Here is an 18,706-nt window from a genome sequence, read left to right on the forward strand (position 1 = left end):
AGGATTGTCCTTGACTGATCTCACCATTCTTCTCTGCCTTTCTGATGTTTTTCTTGGCCTGCCACTTCTGGCCTTAACAAGTACTGTACCTGTGTTCTTCCATTTCCTTACTATGTTCCTCACAGTGGAAATTGACAGGTTAAATCTCTGAGACAGGTTTTTGTATCCTTCCCCTGAACAACTATGTTGAATAATCTTTGTTTCCGGATCATTAGACAGTTGTTTTGAGGAGCCCATTATGCCACTCTTCAGAGGAGATTCAAACAGGAGAACAACTTGCAAGTGGCCACTTTAAGTAGCTTTTCTCATGATTGCATACACCTGGCTATGAAGTTCAAAGCTCAATGAGGTTAGAAAACCAAAAAAAGTGCTTTAGTAAGTCAGTAAAAAGTAGGTAGCAGTATTTAAAACAAGAAAATGATAAGGGTGCCCATACTTATGCACCTGTCAAATTTTGTTTGAATGCAGATCGCACATTTTCTGTTAGTACAATAATCCTCATTTCAAGGCAGAAACATTACTGTGTCCAACAGTTATTAGATGTTTGAAACTGAAATAGCTGTTGCAAAAAAAAATATTTTTTTTTTATAAAACATTAAACTTAAAGGGAGGGTGCCGTGATTTTAGTTTTTGTATTAATAATTATTGATTATATAATCAATTATTTTTAATACAAAAGTAAATGTAGTACTTTAATACTTTTTTATTTATTCATTTTTACTTTTGCCACTGGAGGCTGCCATTTTCATTAGTGTGGGTGTAAGTGTCTGGGCACGACACTTGCACACCTCACTTACGGCAGCCATGGGCATAGGAGCCAACAGTCGGGCTCCGACCGCTTCTCCTGCCTCTCAGCTGTGACTTGGGCACGCCCACTGGGCTGCTACGTCACAGCTGTGAGAGGAGATCGCGGCCATTTTGTTTTTTTCCTCTGTCATCGCACACACAGCTCAGTATGTGCGATCATAGCAGGAGCTGCCAGGGAGAAGCTACTGCTGGGAGCGAGGTTCGGGGTGAGTATCTGCAGCCAGGAGCTGTGATTGCAGCCTGTACTTATTATTACAGCACAGGCTGCAATCACTGCTCACTGCCGACCTGTTCAGAGCAGGGAGATGTCACACTGCTCTGCCCTGAACATGACTCAGCACTTCCTGGGAGAGGACTGAAGGTAAGTACAGAGTTATTATTTTCTTATGCATCTACCACTGCTACCTGTCCCTATATACCACTGCTACCTGTCCCTATATACCACTGCTACCAGCCCTTATATACCACTGCTACCAGCCACTATATACCACTGCTACTAGCCCCTATATACCACTGCTACCTGCTCCCATATACCACTGCTACCAGCCCCTATATATCACTGCTACCAGCTCCTATATACCACTGCTACCAGCCCTTATATACCACTGCTACCAGCCACTATATACCACTGCTACTAGCCCCTATATACCACTGCTACCTGCTCCTATATACCACTGCTACCTGCCACTATATACCACTGCTACTAGCCCCTATATACCACTGCTACCAGCCCTTATATACCACTGCTACCAGCCACTATATACCACTGCTACTAGCCCCTATATACCACTGCTACTAGCCCCTATATACCACTGCTACCAGCCACTATATACAGTACCACTGCTACTAGCCCCTATATACCACTGCTACTAGCCCCTATATACCACTGCTACCAGCCCTTATATACCACTGCTACCAGCCCTTATATACCACTGCTACCAGCCCCTATATACCACTGCTACTAGCCCCTATATACCACTGCTACCAGCCCCTATATACCACTGCTACTAGCCCCTATATACCACTGCTACTAGCCCCTATATACCACTGCTACCTGCTCCTATATACCACTGCTACCTGCCCCTATATACCACTGCTACTAGCCCCTATATACCACTGCTACCAGCCACTATATACCACTGCTACTAGCCCCTATATACCACTGCTACTAGCCCCTATATACCACTGCTACTAGCCCCTATATACCACTGCTACTAGCCCCTATATACCACTGCTACTAGCCCCTATATACCACTGCTACTAGCCACTATATACCACTGCTACTAGCCCCTATATACCACTGCTACTAGCCCCTATATACCACTGCTACTAGCCCCTATATACCACTGCTACCTGCCCCTATATACCACTGCTACCTGCCCCTATATACCACCGCTACCTGCCCCTATATACCACCGCTACCTGCCTCTGTATACCACCGCTACCTACCTCTGTATACCACCGCTACCTGCCTCTGTATACCACCGCTACCTGCCTCTGTATACCACTGCTACCTGCCTCTGTATACCACCGCTACCTGCCTCTGTATACCACCTACCACTGCTGCCTGCCTCTATATACCATCTACCACTGCTGCCTGTCTCTATATACCATCTACCACTGCTGCCTGTCTCTATATACCATCTACCACTGCTGCCTGCCTCTATATACCATCTACGACTGCTGCCTGCCTCTATATACCATCTACGACTGCTGCCTGCCTCTATATACCACCTACCACTGCTGCCTGCCTCTATATACCATCTACCACTGCTGCCTGCCTCTATATACCATCTACCACTGCTGCCTGCCTCTATATACCATCTACCACTGCTGCCTGCCTCTATATACCACCTACCACTGCTGCCTGCCTCTATATACCATCTACCACTGCTGCCTGCCTCTATATACCATCTACCACTGCTGCCTGCCTCTATATACCACCTACCACTGCTGCCTGCCTCTATATACCATCTACCACTGCTACCTCTGTCCTGTGTAGCTAATCTAGTCTTGTGTAGCTAATCCTGTCCTGTGTACAGTATCACACAAGATAGGATTAGATACACGGCGCAGCACAGTATCACACAGGACAGGATTAGATACACGGCTCAGCAGTCAGTATCTAATCCTCTCCTATGCACTCCTCTCCCCCCTGCGTGTCTTTCCCCATTGTGGTTTATTATTTTTGTTGTGGGAGATGAGGGAGTCGAGGATTATGCGTTCGGTATGGTATAAAAAAGATTAATAAAGGACTTTATTCTGGCCGAGTATTTATTTACAATACATGTGAGATCTATGTGGCGGCATTATGGGTGATCTATATGGCGGTATTATGTGAGAAGCATATGGTGGTATGTGAGAACACTGGCGGTATTATGTGTGATCTATATGGTGGTATGTGAGAACACTGGCGGTATTATGTGTGATCTATATGGCGGTATGTAAGAACACTGGCGGTATTATGTGTGATCTATATGGCGGTATGTGAGAACACTGGCGGTATTATGTGTGATCTATATGGCGGTATGTGAGAACACTGGCGGTATTATGTGTGATCTATATGGCGGTATGTGAGAACACTGGCGGTATTATGTGTGATCTATATGGCGGTATGTGAGAACACTGGCGGTATTATGTGTGATCTATATGGTGGTATGTGAGAACACTGGCGGTATTATGTGTGATCTATATGGCGGTATGTGAGAACACTGGCGGTATTATGTGTGATCTATATGGTGGTATTATGTGAGAACTGTATGACAGTATTGTGTGATCTATTTGATAGTATTGTGTGTGATCTATATGGCGGTATTATGTGAGAACACTATGGCAGTATTATCTTCAGAAAGCGGACCCATTCTATGGTGGTTCTGGCTGAGCACCTGCATGCGGGTCTGGGGTAATAGAGGGGGCAGCATGCCCTCCAGTTAGGTGTAGTCAGGGGAAGGCTGGTGAGGCAGCTGAAGAGAGGGGTCTCATTTTTATCGTTACTATATGGCTACACTTCCTTCCCAGCGTCACCCCAGACTGCGCCTGTCGCCTCGCTTTCACACATTGCCAGGACAGGATGGAGAAGACAGGATCTGAGGAGGGGAATGGGGTCTGCATGCAAAGTCTGGATCAGACCAGGCCATCAATCCGCAGAAATGTTTCCTGGATTTCTGTGGAGCAGACGGTCCATCCATGTGTATAAAAGACAGCGCTCTATGTACAATCCCTGGCTGCTCCGCGCACCAAACAAGGGCCCCCCCCCCCCCATAGACCAGCACACTGCTCTCCTGAAATACTCTGTGCTGCTGTCACCCTGCTCCCTCCACCACATATCTCCCAGAATCCTTGCTGCCTGCCATCCTCGGTGACTGTCTACTTGTCAGTATAAGGCTGCCTTCACACTATCATTATTTGGTCAGTATTTTACCTCAGTATTTGTAGCCAAAACCAGGAGTGGGTGATAAATGCAGAAGTGGTGCATATGTTTCTATTATACTTTTCCTCTATTTGTTCCACTCCTGGCTTTGGCTTACAAATACTGAGGTAAAATACTGACCAAATACTGATATTGAGACGGCAGCCATACTCTGCAGTCACCAACAAAATGGCTGCTCACTGGGTTCCTGAATATCATCCTCTCTAATCCCTTAGCAAACACCCATAAGGGGAGGAGAGGAGACATCACACAGGTCAGCAGACTCCGCCCATAATTACTGCAGTGCAGTAATGTGAGCTATTTGTACACTACGTTTTTCTGAAATTTCAGCAGCTGCTCCCCCTAGTGTTGAAAAGTGGAAATTCCAAAACTTTTCAAATTATTTTTCATATTTTACTAAATTATAAACAAATGATAATATTTTTTAAGAAAATGTAATCATTAATTCTTTACATTTTTACAATTTCTGAAAAAAATTTTTTTTTTATGGCACCTTCCCTTTAAGATTAATAGGGGTGCCCAAACTTTTTCATATAACTGTATGTGTTCCAAGGACTCATCCTATAATGGCAGTGTCCAGTGTCTTATTAGATAACTGTCCTAGTATACCAGGATTTGTGGAAAAGAAATCATCTTTACTCATGAAACATCTTTACTCAAATTAACAAGGTATTGAAAATCAGTGACTAATTCACTATAAACATGTGCATATTTCATAATTATCTAATTGACTTAATCTGCATTATTAGGGTCTTTGGATTCCAGAAGGTGAAGGTATCAAAATTCCTGTTGCTATCAAAGAGTTACGTGAGGCCACGTCACCTAAAGCCAACAAGGAAATTTTAGATGTGAGTATCAATGTACTAAATGGACTTCAAATTATTTGGTCCTTCTCCAAATAATACATTTTTGTGCCAAATTTTAATTTTGCTCCGTCTTCATTGATTGCCAAGCTTTGCATTAAATTCTCTGCATGTTATTCGACACTACTCAGTATCATTGGTGGTATGGCAATGAGTTACATGAAAATCCTTCCAAAATCACTACACATTAAAACTGAGCTCATGAAAAATCTGATCTGGTGACAAATTAGCTCTTTTTTCTCACCTTGCAGCTCTACGTAACCACAATTCCCATAGGCTGATGTTTTTTTTTAACAAAGGGCTTTTCGCAGCAGCTTGCGACCAAATACCAGGCATAGTTTTAATTGATCACAATGTACCTTCACCATCTCCAAGGTAAACAATTGGAAACAAAACACAGTTTGTTCTCTAGTTTCTGGAAATCTGCAAAGGCTGAAGAAGTTGCAGACTCTGTGTTTGGAGTGGAAGGCTTCATGGCATCACTCCATGTAATATGTAATCATAATATACAATAATATGTAGAAAGAAAGACCCTTTGTTTAGTTGGAATTTTCAACTTCGTGGATACTTTGGGGCTGTTAGGGCATCCTGGATGTTGTAGTCTTATTAGAGAAAAAGGGCAGTAGGCTGAAGGATGGTGTACTAATAGTATTGCATGTTGAGTTGAAAACTACATATTTTAAAGTAGGGGTTGTTCATTACTTTGTTAGTCACTTCTGAATTCCTATGTTTCCCCCAAGTTAGAAAAATAACACCAATACTCAACTCCGGTGCTTGCGCGGCTCAAGTGGTGTCGGCACTGGTTCTCCCATGTCTCGTATGGCATTGTTATGTAACGTGATCCTTGCGGCCAGTCAGCGCTGGTTTCAATCTTCCGTTCTTTGGACAAATCAAGACATTCCTCTGTATGTCAATTTCATCCAAAGGAGAAGAGAGCGAAGCCAACGGTGATTGGCCGCAGTAATTGCATAACATAACAATGTCACATGAGCCCCGAGAGAATCAGTGTCGTCACTGCTGAAACAGCAGCGGAAGTGAGTATAGGTGTTATTATTTTATTTGGTTAAAACATGGAGATTCAGAAAGGGTTGTCTGAGTAGTAGACATCCCTTTTAAAGGGACTCTGTCACCTGAATTTGGCGGGACTGGTTTTGGGTCATATGGGCGGAGTTTTCGGGTGTTTGATTCACCCTTTCCTTACCCGCTGGCTGCATGCTGGCTGCAATATTGGATTGAAGTTCATTCTCTGTCCTCCATAGTACACGCCTGCGCAAAGCAATCTTGCCTTGTGCAGGCGTGTACTATGGAGGACAGAGAATGAACTTCAATCCAATATTGCAGCCAGCATGCAGCCAGCGGGTAAGGAAAGGGTGAATCAAACACCCGAAAACTCCGCCCATATGACCCAAAACCAGTCCCGCCAAATTCAGGTGACAGGTTCCCTTTAAGCCATCCTGGTTCCTAGCAATGCACTCCCAATCCTACCTGGGATATATGGACATCATAGAGAGAGATTTTGCATCTGTCAGCTGAAACACAAAGTTGCTGCAAAGATCAGCTTCAACTCTTGACGACTTGCATGACTATCTATTATATGGTCTCTCATATAATAAATTATGTATGATGAACTGTGGCATTGCCTGTAGCTTCCCCCGCAGAATTAGCAAAACATTTTGAAGACTCAGTTGAAAAAAAACAATATTGAACAATTGACCATAAGTATCCTGCTCTGTATCTTACCACCCAGTACTTTTCAAGAAAAGCACATCCAGCCCATGAATGGCAGCGCTTCCCAGGACTCACATTCAAAGATGATATTTCATATTTTTTTATTTCATAACTTTTATCCCAGTCTCAGAAACTTGATTTGGGGTGTGGACCAAGTTCAGGAAAACACCCACCACCCAGTACTTTTGAGTGGGCTGTTCCTGTTCGTAAGCATGCTGCCAGAACTATAGCTGATGGAACTCCCTTTTTGTCACTCATCAGCCTGTATTGCTACCGCCATTGTCTAGTAGCTTGCCTGCTACACTTAAAGGGAATCTGTCAGCATGTTTTTGCTACCTCATCTGAGAGCAGACTGATGTTGCCAAAGAGAAGCTGAATCCAACAATGTATCAGATTACTGGGTGCAGCCATTCTCACACAGAGTTTTTAGATTTAGCAAGGAAGCAGAGCTGAAAAGCTAACCCCGCCCACACCAGGCTCTGTATGTACAACATCCATAGACAGTGAGCTGCCTATCACAGCAGGGGCACGTTGGACCAAGGCTCACACTACCAGCTAGTCTCAGCAATAGTAAGCTACTGATGCTAAACAATCACTGTAAGCAAAAAAAAAAAGGAGCTTGATAAGAGAAGTATCACTGAAATCTGTGTTTTAACCCCAACAGCATGCTGTCTTTAGATTACATAGCAAAAACCTGCTGACAGAATCTCTTTAAGAGCCCACCTCTTCCTCATTCCTGTCTGCAGACATCTGAGCAGGAGCAGATAGATAAACACCCACCCCAAATTCCTGTAATCGGTCTTGGCATCTCTACTGCTACAGACAGATTACACTTGACAACAGGCAGTGCATAGCAAGTTAGACAGGAGGGTAACATTTAGTGACTGGCACCATTTAAAAGATAGTATAATATAATAGCATTTATTGATTTTGCAGTATTCAGAATTACTATTAAAGGAGCAGACTTTGTTAGAACTCTGTTTTATGCCATGCCTCTGTTACTCCTTCTGTAGTTATTTTAAAAAACTTCCCTCCCTGTTTATTATGGTGTGCACTTACTTTGTTACTGTCTTCTCAGTGCTCATGTAGCACTGGTGTCCCTGCGTGATTCCCACCCTCCACGGATGCCGACTCACTCATCGCCTTGGTCCACCCTTCCTCCTGCTGTTGTGGACTCCCAGGGTGTGCGCCTGTCTGGTAGATCCCCGGACACTTCTTAAGGAGCGCACACGCACCCGGTCTCTTTTTTAACGACACAGAGTGCATTGTCCTAAAGTGTCCTCAGCCAATAACTAGCAGTCACTTATTATTTAAGGCAACTCCACCTGTTGGGTGGTGCCTGAGCAACATGTACTTTTAGTTTGTCTGCATGCTTGTTAGTTGTCAAGTCCCCTGTGCTTGTATTCCTGTTGTGTCTGTGTGTTTACCAGTCATGCCTGCCAGCACCAGCCGTGACTACCTGTATGACTGCCGTGTCCACTTGTATACAAGTCATTTCTGCCGGTATTGGCCTGGCGCCTGCCTGTGCCTGATGTGCCATCCATTCTTAGCCCTTCCTGCTCCCTAACACTTTGGGGGTCGGTTGCCATGTGTCAGAGGTCTGTCTTTGAGTAGTACCTGGCATCCATTTGGAGCCAAGTCTAATCCCACCATCAGGGGCTCTAGCGAGGAGTTAGGTGTTTGCCTAGTCACGCCTCTCCAGGCTCTCCTCAGTCCATGACACAGTGGTTAAAATAACACTTGCAATACAGCTTACAGTATCAGTCTATGTAGGGACAATATTAACAAAGCCAAAAGACAGTACTAATAGTTGGCAATTTATGCTTCCACAAAGTCTTTTAACTAATTTGTTCCAAAATGGAACTTTATGCAGACAGAAATCTTTAGAGAGTCAGTACAAACAACAACTACAAAGAGCATCTCTCTGCAGAGGCTGTTCAGTGCATAGATTTCAGTGACACCAAGATGTACAAATCCAACACTTTTAATCTGCCATCAATTTTTGCTAATAATTTAGTATTTTTCTCTTTAAACATGTCTGGTTTTGATACACTTCCCTTCCAAATATTTTTTTTCATGGAATCCACCAACATTTCCTGTATTTACCAAGAGCTCAGTACTGACACATAGTTGCAACATCTGCCAATGACCTAAAGTCATCTTCCCAGTTTTCAAGAGAATAGAACAAAATGTGAATGGCTTATGACTTGTCATGTGTGCCAGGATCTCTAAAGTTCCTAAAGTGAATGTGGCATTTGAAGCCCACCAAAGCTTAATTTATGGGAGGAATATTTAGTACAAATGTGGTAAATGAAAGTGTAATCTCATTGAGATATGGATATTTTTCTATTTTTACAGGATTTATTTTGAAAGGTCATTTTCAAACAACTTTGTCTTAGGAATTCTAAATGTTTTTTTCAAGGTTAGTAACTGTTGGAGTAGAGAGTTTGATAAGAATCTCTTACTCCGGAGGACCATGCTCATCCATTCACTATAAGCATCTCCTTTTCATTTCAATGTGTGTAAATAAAGTAGCATTCCTAGTTTTTTTTTTCCATCGCTGCACCTCCCACCTAATTTTCTATCACACCATTTATATTTATATCTTTTACTTATCTATATAGCACCATTAATTCCACAGCGCGTTACAGACATTATTGGTGCTGTACCCGATGGGGCTCACAATCTAAATTCCCTATCAGTATGTCTTTGGAATGTGGTAGGAAACCGGAGTACCAGGAGGAAACCCACACACACACGGGGAGAACATACAAACTCCTTGCAGATGTTGTCATTGGTGGGATTTGAACCCAGGACCCCAGTGCAGTGTAGCCCCTCCTCTGTATTCTCTTAAGCCTCCAGATTTTTAGCTTTCGTCTTGCATTTTATTCCTCTATTTCCTATTATCGATCCCACATTGCACCAGTTCCATATGCCATGAGCAGTACATCTCTGCCTGCTGAGAGAACATTGTGATTGTCTCCTCCTCCACATGTTCTCCTAAATAAGATAACAGATTATATGTATACAGTCAGGAGGCTGTATTGTCATCATTTTCATTGTAACTGTGTGACGGGAGGTGTCTAGTCATAATCAGTATCTGTGATAGTAGTTTCTGATTTCCAGGAGAAAGTGTGTGGTATAATCTGTGCAGTTCTTGTAACCAGGACTATGTTCACACGTTGTTCACATATGTTTGCAGCTTTTTTTTACTGCTATTTATGCAAACTAAAAGCTGCTGTTAACAGTACCATCAAAAACTATGAGATTTCAGAAATCTCATGCACAGGCTTGTTTTTTTTCTTGACTGAATTGGGAAACTGCTGCTATAAAAAAAGCAAAAAAACTGCAGTATGTCACTTCCTCTCTGCGCTTTTGCAGCATTTTTTCATGTATTGAAAGCAATGAATAAGTGCTAAAAGCAGTAGAAACACAGCCAAAAATGTTGCCATCAGTTTTTGCAGCATTTTTAGTGAAAAAAAGCAGGTACAGCAGGATGTGGAACCCATTTATTTTTGTGATTTTCCCAAGTTTAAACAAAAATGTCTTGGTGTCTCCACATGAGCATGGCTGTTAGTATTAGTACAGTTTAATTAAATTAGTGATATGTATTAAAGTGATCAATACCTGATCAACTCAGTGCCCGAACAATTTGTGAAAGTAAACAATGCGCAACAGTCTCAATGCACTGCCAATGTCGTAGGTAAACTATGACTGACCAATTCAACTCCCCCCTCTGTTTTTACACTTGCAATTGTGTATTTTTTCATAGACTTTTTTGTTCAGAATAGTCACTATTATTTCAGACATAATTATCTTTTTCCATTAAATAATTTGATCAAATTGACCTTTTTTCCAAAAATGTTTTACGGAGTCACATACATCTGCATTGGTGACCTAATACTTTGCATTGTTCACGCTTGTATGGTCGAAGCAAAGCTGAACTTTGGTATCCTGAAAAACAGCTCAAAAATGCAGCAACACTACAGCAAGAAAAGCAGCAAAGAAGCCAGCAAAACCTGATTTTTGTCTGAACTTTTTTACTGCCAAGAAAAAAAACAACAAAAACGCGATGCATGAACATAACCTAAAATGGTGACCCAGCACATAGAGCCATGTAATTCCAGGGGCTCACAATGATTCCACATGACCTATACCATTTCTTAGATAGAAATGAACAACTACATAAGGTAATATTGGCAGAATTATATGTAGTCATGGCGGAAAATGTTGACATGCTTGAATTTGTTCCATAAAATGCATTATTTCTCCCAAAAAATTATTGCAATTACACATGGTTTGTTATATACATGTTTATTTCCTTAGCACAACCAGGGAAAACTCCTTGCACTTTGCATACTATTAGGGATTGGCGTGCTCTCAGCATAGGTATTGAGTGGGGCCTTGGTGGCTTAATTAGTGCAGCTCCCTTATTACTACAGCACTTTAGCTAGCATTTGCACTTCAGAGCTTACATTTGTTATTTGCACAGTTATACCAATTTTGGTTGCTTTTGTCATTTTTCCAGTATAGTGCAATTGTTCTCCCTCTTTTCTTAGTATATGGTCAGGGATCGGGCTATTGTATTTTATGCGGACCACCTGTATTTGTCTTTTACCTGCTTGGTAGTGTTTATTCTGCTTGTGTATTTTGTAATTAATAAATACTTGTAATATACTCCTTTGGGTCTCTTATGTTTGAGTTTTCCCTGGTTGTGCTATGTATTGTTTGGAGTTTCTACTATTTTGATCCTGTGGTATATCCTGTGTTTCTAATGTTTATTTCCTTTCTGTATTTTGAAACAACACAATAAAAACAGAGAAAAAAAAGGCAAATTTGACATAATTTCACACAAATCCACAAAAATGGGCCAGACAAAATTGTTGGCACCTTTCCAAAAATATGTATAAACAACTTTGTTGCAAGCATGTAATACTCGTTTGGTTTTCTATTCTGGGGTCACACCTTTATCCCCTTTTCGACATCGGGTGTAATAGTAAGCTGATGTCGGCCTCCCTCACTTTGATGTTGGATCCGGCAGTGAGCCCACATCTTTCCGGGGACTTGTCAGCTGTTTTAAACAGCTGACATGTGCCCGCAATAGCCACGGGTGGTATCGTGATCCCACCCGCAGCTATTAACCAGTTAAATGCCGCTGTCAAACTTTGACAGCGGCATTTAAATAGCGCTTCCGGCAATCGTGCCAGAAATACGCATTCCAGTGACCCACGTCACATGATCGAGGGTTACCGGTGTGTTGGCATGACAACCTGAGGTCTCCTGGAGACATCTATGGTTGTCAGTGCCGGCTTGCTGTGAGCGCTCATAGCAAGTGAGTAAATCTGCTATTTAGAGGCAATATGAACATCGCCTCTATGTAGCAGAGACGATCGGGTTGTGGAGCTTCTAGTCTCCTACGGAGATTACTGAAGTATGCCAAAAATAAAAAATAAAGTTTTTAAAAATATAAAAAAATATAAAAGTTCAATTCACCCCCCCCTTCTCCTCATTCAAAATAAAACAATAAAAATAAAATCAAACATACACATATTTGGTATTGCCGCTTTCAGAATTGCCTGATCAACAAAAAAAGAACTATCCTGATCGCTAAATGGCGTAGTGAGAAAAAAGTCAAAACGCCAGAATTACTTTTTTTGGATGCAGCGACATTGCATTAAAATGCATTAACGGGCAATCAAAAAATCATATCTGCACCAAAATGGTATCTTTAAAAACGACAGCTCAGCATGCAAAAAATAAGTCCTCACCCGACCCAAGATCACAAAAATTGGAGACGCTACGGGTATTGGAAAATGGCACAATTTTTTTTTTAACAAAGTTTGCCATTTTTTTCACCACGTAGATAAAAAGGAACCTGGACATATTTGGTGTCTATGCATTCGTAATGACCTGGAGAATCATAATGGTAGGTCAACTTTAGGATTTAGTGAACCTAGTAAAAAAGCCAAACAATAAGCAAGTGTGGGTTTGCACTTTGCAATTTCACCGCACTTGGAATTTTTTTTCCTGGTTTCTAATACATGACATGCTAAAACCAATGGTGTTGTTCAAAAGTACAACTTGTCCCGCAAAAAGCAAGCCCTCACATGGCCATATTGACGGAAAAATAAAAAAGCTCCAGGGGTTAAGGGATTAAGTTTCCCCAAGTTTCATTGCAGTCCTGAGGTTATAACCAGCTAAAACTGTGTTCTAAAAGTTATTATGGCAACTTGGAAATTCGCCCTGAATGTCGGCCTGCAATGGCCCAAATGTAAGGAATAGACGTTTTCAGAGTTTCAAGTGTTTTGGGCAGGTTTTTTACATGTTCATGTGAATTTCCCAGCATTCATATCCCCTAGGCTCCTACAATGTCTCTTCCAACAGCAAAACTTGAAGGAAACTTTCTGCTAACATGCCTTTGCCAGCTTATGTTGGCTCCAAAATTAGTCCACCAACGCCTGAGTCAGAGCCGCAGGAAATAGCCAGTATTACATTTTATTGGAATAGGAAAGCGCGTTTTGTTTGTATAACAGATTTATGGAAGATTTAAGGTAAATAGGCAAATGTCTACCTCGAGATTTTGGCATCTTGGTTGCTGTTTACACAAAAAAGTCACTTAGATGTTAGCTAATGTTGTCCACCCTTAAAGGAATTGTCAACTTTAAAAAGGGTTTTGGAAAAAGGTTTGTGGAACTTACTATATATGAGCGGGACTCTGGTCTAGCATCTAGATATCTAGTAACATAGTAACATAGTAACATAGTTAGTAAGGCCGAAAAAAGACATTTGTCCATCCAGTTCAGCCTATATTCCATCATAATAAATACCCAGATCTACGTCCTTCTACAGAACCTAATAATTGTATGATACAATATTGTTCTGCTCCAGGAAGACATCCAGGCCTCTCTTGAACCCCTCGACTGAGTTGGCCATCACCACCTCCTCAGGCAAGCAATTCCAGATTCTCACTGCCCTAACAGTAAAGAATCCTCTTCTATGTTGGTGGAAAAACCTTCTCTCCTCCAGACGCAAAGAATGCCCCCTTGTGCCCGTCACCTTCCTTGGTATAAACAGATCCTCAGCGAGATATTTGTATTGTCCCCTTATATACTTATACATGGTTATTAGATCGCCCCTCAGTCGTCTTTTTTCTAGACTAAATAATCCTAATTTCGCTAATCTATCTGGGTATTGTAGTTCTCCCATCCCCTTTATTAATTTTGTTGCCCTCCTTTGTACTCTCTCTAGTTCCATTATATCCTTCCTGAGCACCGGTGCCCAAAACTGGACACAGTACTCCATGTGCGGTCTAACTAGGGATTTGTACAGAGGCAGTATAATGCTCTCATCATGTGTATCCAGACCTCTTTTAATGCACCCCATGATCCTGTTTGCCTTGGCAGCTGCTGCCTGGCACTGGCTGCTCCAGGCAAGTTTATCATTAACTAGGATCCCCTAGTGATATCTGGTGGCTGGAAAGGAAGCCCATGAATCTCTTACCTTCCGGCGTCCCGTTGCCACATTTGATGTGTCAGGACTGGTGTTATGTCATCTGTGTGTCACGTCGCACAGATGACATAGAGCCAGTCCTGACACATCCAATGCCACATCGGGGACTATGGAAGTTAAGAGATTTGTGGGCCTCCTGTCCAGCCTCCAGGTATCACTACCCTAGACACTAGGCTGAATTCCTGCGAATCGATCTGCTCATCTCTAGACCTTTTATATAAGTATTTAGGTTCTTCTCTTGGTTTTGCCTTCGTCACAGACTGCACAGTTCTCCTCACCACAAAATAACTGACGATGGAAGAGACTATGACCAGATCTATCCATTAGCCTCCTCCACTAGAAAAATACTTGACACGGGAAAACTGGTTTTCAATTGGATGAGACAGATGAACAGGTCTGGTCACATACTGCTCCATCAACTAACATTCTGAGAGAGGAAGAACTGTGCAGTATGTGAGCAAGTCTAGTAAAACAAGAGCAGAAAATCAGTAATTTTCATTAGTATATTAATTAGTGCCACAAAATCTGGTTACCAACACATTTGTTAAATAAAACATAAAAATCAAGTGGACAAGCCCTTTAGCTGAATGTATTGATGGAACCTCTGGAAATGGATGGAACCTATATATAATAAAGAGCTATTGCCCTCCCATGGTCCAGTGAGGCCTCTCGCCTCTACTCCGATGATCGTGTACAGCGCTGCAGCTGATACTAACTGGTGCGGACGTGTGAAGAATTTAAGAAAGAAGTGAACTATTAACTAGAATTAATTATAACACTGCCTGACTAACAATATATCAGCTATTGCTATAATAAACTTATATTGTATAAGGGGCTGCAGTAACTCGAAAGGTTTTCAAAAAATACGAATTTGCTATATTGCATGTTTCCTGAGAGCAGCAGCACAGATACAGCGGCGTTGTAGACACAGAAGCACAAGCTTATAGATGTTTGCTAGGAATGTATCTTGGTGCCAGCCCTGCCTGCAGCTTCACAGATGTCTGTGTGTTATGCAAACAATTCCTGACTGCGGGACAATTGCCAAGAGAGCGGCGGCACCACATTCACTATGAGGATTGCAGTGTGATAGCATCACGTAAACTGGTTACATAGTGCATCCTATCTTTTTGTCATCCCACTAGTAAAAAACAGGAAAGAAGACAACCGTTTTCATTAAAAGGGGTTGTCCGCCTTCGGGAACAATTGTCTTTACTTAAATGCTTGTATGTGGGTTAAAAAATATATTTTTTAAAATTATGGTGCATTAAAAATATATCCACTCTTTGCCTTCCATTGCCTCTTTGTAGTACTGTCTATTGCTGGCTGCAGAATGAGTGATCTAAGTATCCGTCAGCGAGCTCTTTTCGGCAGTCGAGTTTGTAACTCTTTTATCATTCTTTTCCTGAGCTCTTTTCTGCTGATTTATAACCACTGACTACATATAAGTTTAATGTGCAAGGAAACAAAGAGTCCAATTGCAAAGTAATTTCTAGATCAAAATACATGTGCATGTAAAAACAATCCTCAAAGGTGGGCAACCCTTTTAAAGAGAACTTATCCATTAAACCATGTGCACAACTTTGTAGATAAAATTAACTAATTATATAAAAAGACTAGAATCAGACTCACTTATTATCAGAATAAGTGGCAGAGTCCATGTGTCTGCATTAACCCCTTAGTGACAGATCCAATTTTGTGCTTAATGACCAGGCCAATTTTTACAATTCTGTCACTTTTACAATTTTACTGTCACTTTATGAGGTTATAACTCTGGAACACTTCAACAGATCCCAGTGATTCTGAGATTGTTTTTTCATGACATATTGTACTTCATGATAGTGGTAAAATTTCTACGGTATGACTTGTGTTTATTTATTTAAAAAAAAAAACGGAAATTTGGCGAAAATTTAGAAAATTTAGCAGTTTTCAAACTTTGAATTTTTATGCCCTTAATAAATAACATTTCCCACATGTCTACTTTATATCAGCACAATTTTTGGAAGCATTTTTTTTTTGTTGGGAAGTTAAAAGGGTTAAAAGTTGACCAGCGATTTTCTCTTTTTGCCAACAAAATTTAAAAAAAACATTTTTTTAGGGACCACAACACATTTGAAGTGAGTTTGGGAGGTCAATATAACAGAAAATACCCAAAAGTGACAAAATTCTATAAACTGCACCCCTCAAGGTGCGCAAAACCACATTCAAAGAGTTTATTAACCCTTCAGGTGCTTCACGAGAACTAAAGCAATGTGGAAGGAAAAAATGAACAATTTACTTTTTTCACAAAAAAATTACTTTGGAACCTTTTTTTTATTTTCACAAGGGTATCGGGAGAAAATGGACCACATAATTTGTTGTGAAATTTCTCCTGAATACGCCAATATCTAGCGTTATTTCTTGGACGAAGTCTCCTGGACCTTGAAAAAATCTTATTCCCCACCTATATTCTGCACCCTGTGGACACGTCACGCATCTATTACATCTCCGCCATGAGCCTTTTGTACTGTGTGCCATTTTCACAAGTTGTAATATGCTGTATTATGTATTTAAATCTCTTTGGCTGTATCCAATTGAATGTATTACGTTACTACTCTTTTGTAATACTGACCGTTATAGATTATCGGCAGCTACTCAGTTTGGTCATTGCCCTGAAGCAACATGGTGGAATTGCCGGTTCCGGTCGTGGGCTGCGCATGCGCGCGGTTTCCGCCTCCGCCCCTCGTCTCATAAGGCGTCTCTGTGAGTGATGCAATCACTGGTAGCTATGGGAACCCTTTCCCATACTGTATCGCATCTTGACGCCAAGTGTGACGATGGGGGAGTGTTTGGCCCCGCCCACATGCGCTCCATTAACACGGCTACAGGCAACTTCCTGATATGCGTTTCACCTGTTCCCTAGTGCTCAGAGGGGTATTTAAGGTCCGGGTTCGGCACATTTACACACTGCCCCCCAAAGAAGCAGCAGCGAAACGCGCATTGGGGTACCTGTGTGGTGACCGATATTATCCCATGGGTAAGATATATTCTGGCTTCATATGCACAGCACTTTAACCCCTTCCCCTATGGGTGTATGTACTAAATTGACTTTACATTCGGTTATTTACTTTGTCATGATATAGCACTATAGTACATCCTTTGGGAAGGTGCATATTATGGTTTCCTTACCCATTTCTAAATATTTTACTCTGGCTTTCTAGTACCTTTAGTGAGTATACGTTTTTTACATTATTAGTATAGCCCGAGTTATATGGATAACCGGTCATCACCTGTATGCATCATCATTGTTTAACTTGTCCAGTGATCCTGTGTTTATCTTTGCACTGATTAATTGCCTGTGTTGTGTATTGTGTTGCATCACAAATAAAGTTGTATTTATACTTTTTCAAAAATGAACTGCATGGCAATAGTGATTGTTTGAATACGATATAGTTACATCTGGGAGTTTAGGCTCTTGTGTGGTTTTCTTATGATTTTTCTAAAAAGTGGAACCCCCCCCAATTCTAACTCCAACCCTAACCCCAACACACCCCTAACCCTAATCCCAACCCTAATCATAATCCCAACCCTAACCCTAGTCCTAACTCTAACTTTAGCCCAACACACTTTAGCTCAACTTACTTTAGCCCAACTCTAACCCTAATGGAAAAATGGAAATATACAGCTCTGGCAAAAATTAACCCCTTTATCCCATATGACGTACTATCCCGTCGAGGTGCCCTGGGACTTAATTCCCAGTGATGAGATAGTACGTCATATGCGATCGGCCGCGCTCACGGGGGGAGCGCGGCCGATCGCGGCCGGGTGTCAGCTGCCTATCGCAGCTGACATCCGGCACTATGTGCCAGGAGCGGTCACGGACCGCTCCCGGCACATTAACCCCCGGCACACCGCGATCAAAGATGATCGCGATGTGCCGGCGGTATAGGGAAGCTTCCCGCAGGGAGGGGGCTCCCTGCGGGCTTCCCTGAGCCCCCCGCAGCAACGCGATGTGATCGCGTTGCTGCGAGGGTCTTACCTCCCTCCCTGCATCTTCCAGGCCCGGATCCAAGATGGCCACGGATCCGGGTCCTGCAGGGAGGGAGGTGGCTTCACAGAAGCCTGCTCAGAGCAGGCACTGTGAAGCAGCCTGCACTTCTATCAGATCGGTGATCTGACAGAGTGCTGTGCAAACTGTCAGATCATCGATCTGTGATGTCCCCCCCTGGGGCAAAGTAAAAAAAGTTAAAAAAAAAATTTCCAAATGTGTAAAAAAAATAAAAAAAAATATTCCAAAATAATGAAAAAAAAAATAAATATTATTCCCATAAATACATTTCTTTATCTAAATAAAAAAAACAAAACAATAAAAGTACACATATTTAGTATTGCC

General features: G+C 41.8%; 1 protein-coding gene across 1 annotated transcript in view; it reads left to right on the forward strand.

Moving 5' to 3' along the window:
• Positions 1–18,706, forward strand: part of EGFR (epidermal growth factor receptor) — a 250,897-nt gene that overhangs the window by 212,706 nt on the left and 19,485 nt on the right. Inside the window, exon 19 of the mRNA XM_069730173.1 lies at positions 4,987–5,085. Within this exon, the coding sequence (XP_069586274.1) occupies positions 4,987–5,085 (99 nt within the window). The remainder of the gene's footprint in view (positions 1–4,986; positions 5,086–18,706) is intronic.

The sequence above is a fragment of the Ranitomeya imitator genome, chromosome 6 (assembly GCF_032444005.1).
Source record: "Ranitomeya imitator isolate aRanImi1 chromosome 6, aRanImi1.pri, whole genome shotgun sequence".
In the NCBI taxonomy this organism is placed as follows: Eukaryota; Metazoa; Chordata; class Amphibia; order Anura; family Dendrobatidae; genus Ranitomeya; species Ranitomeya imitator.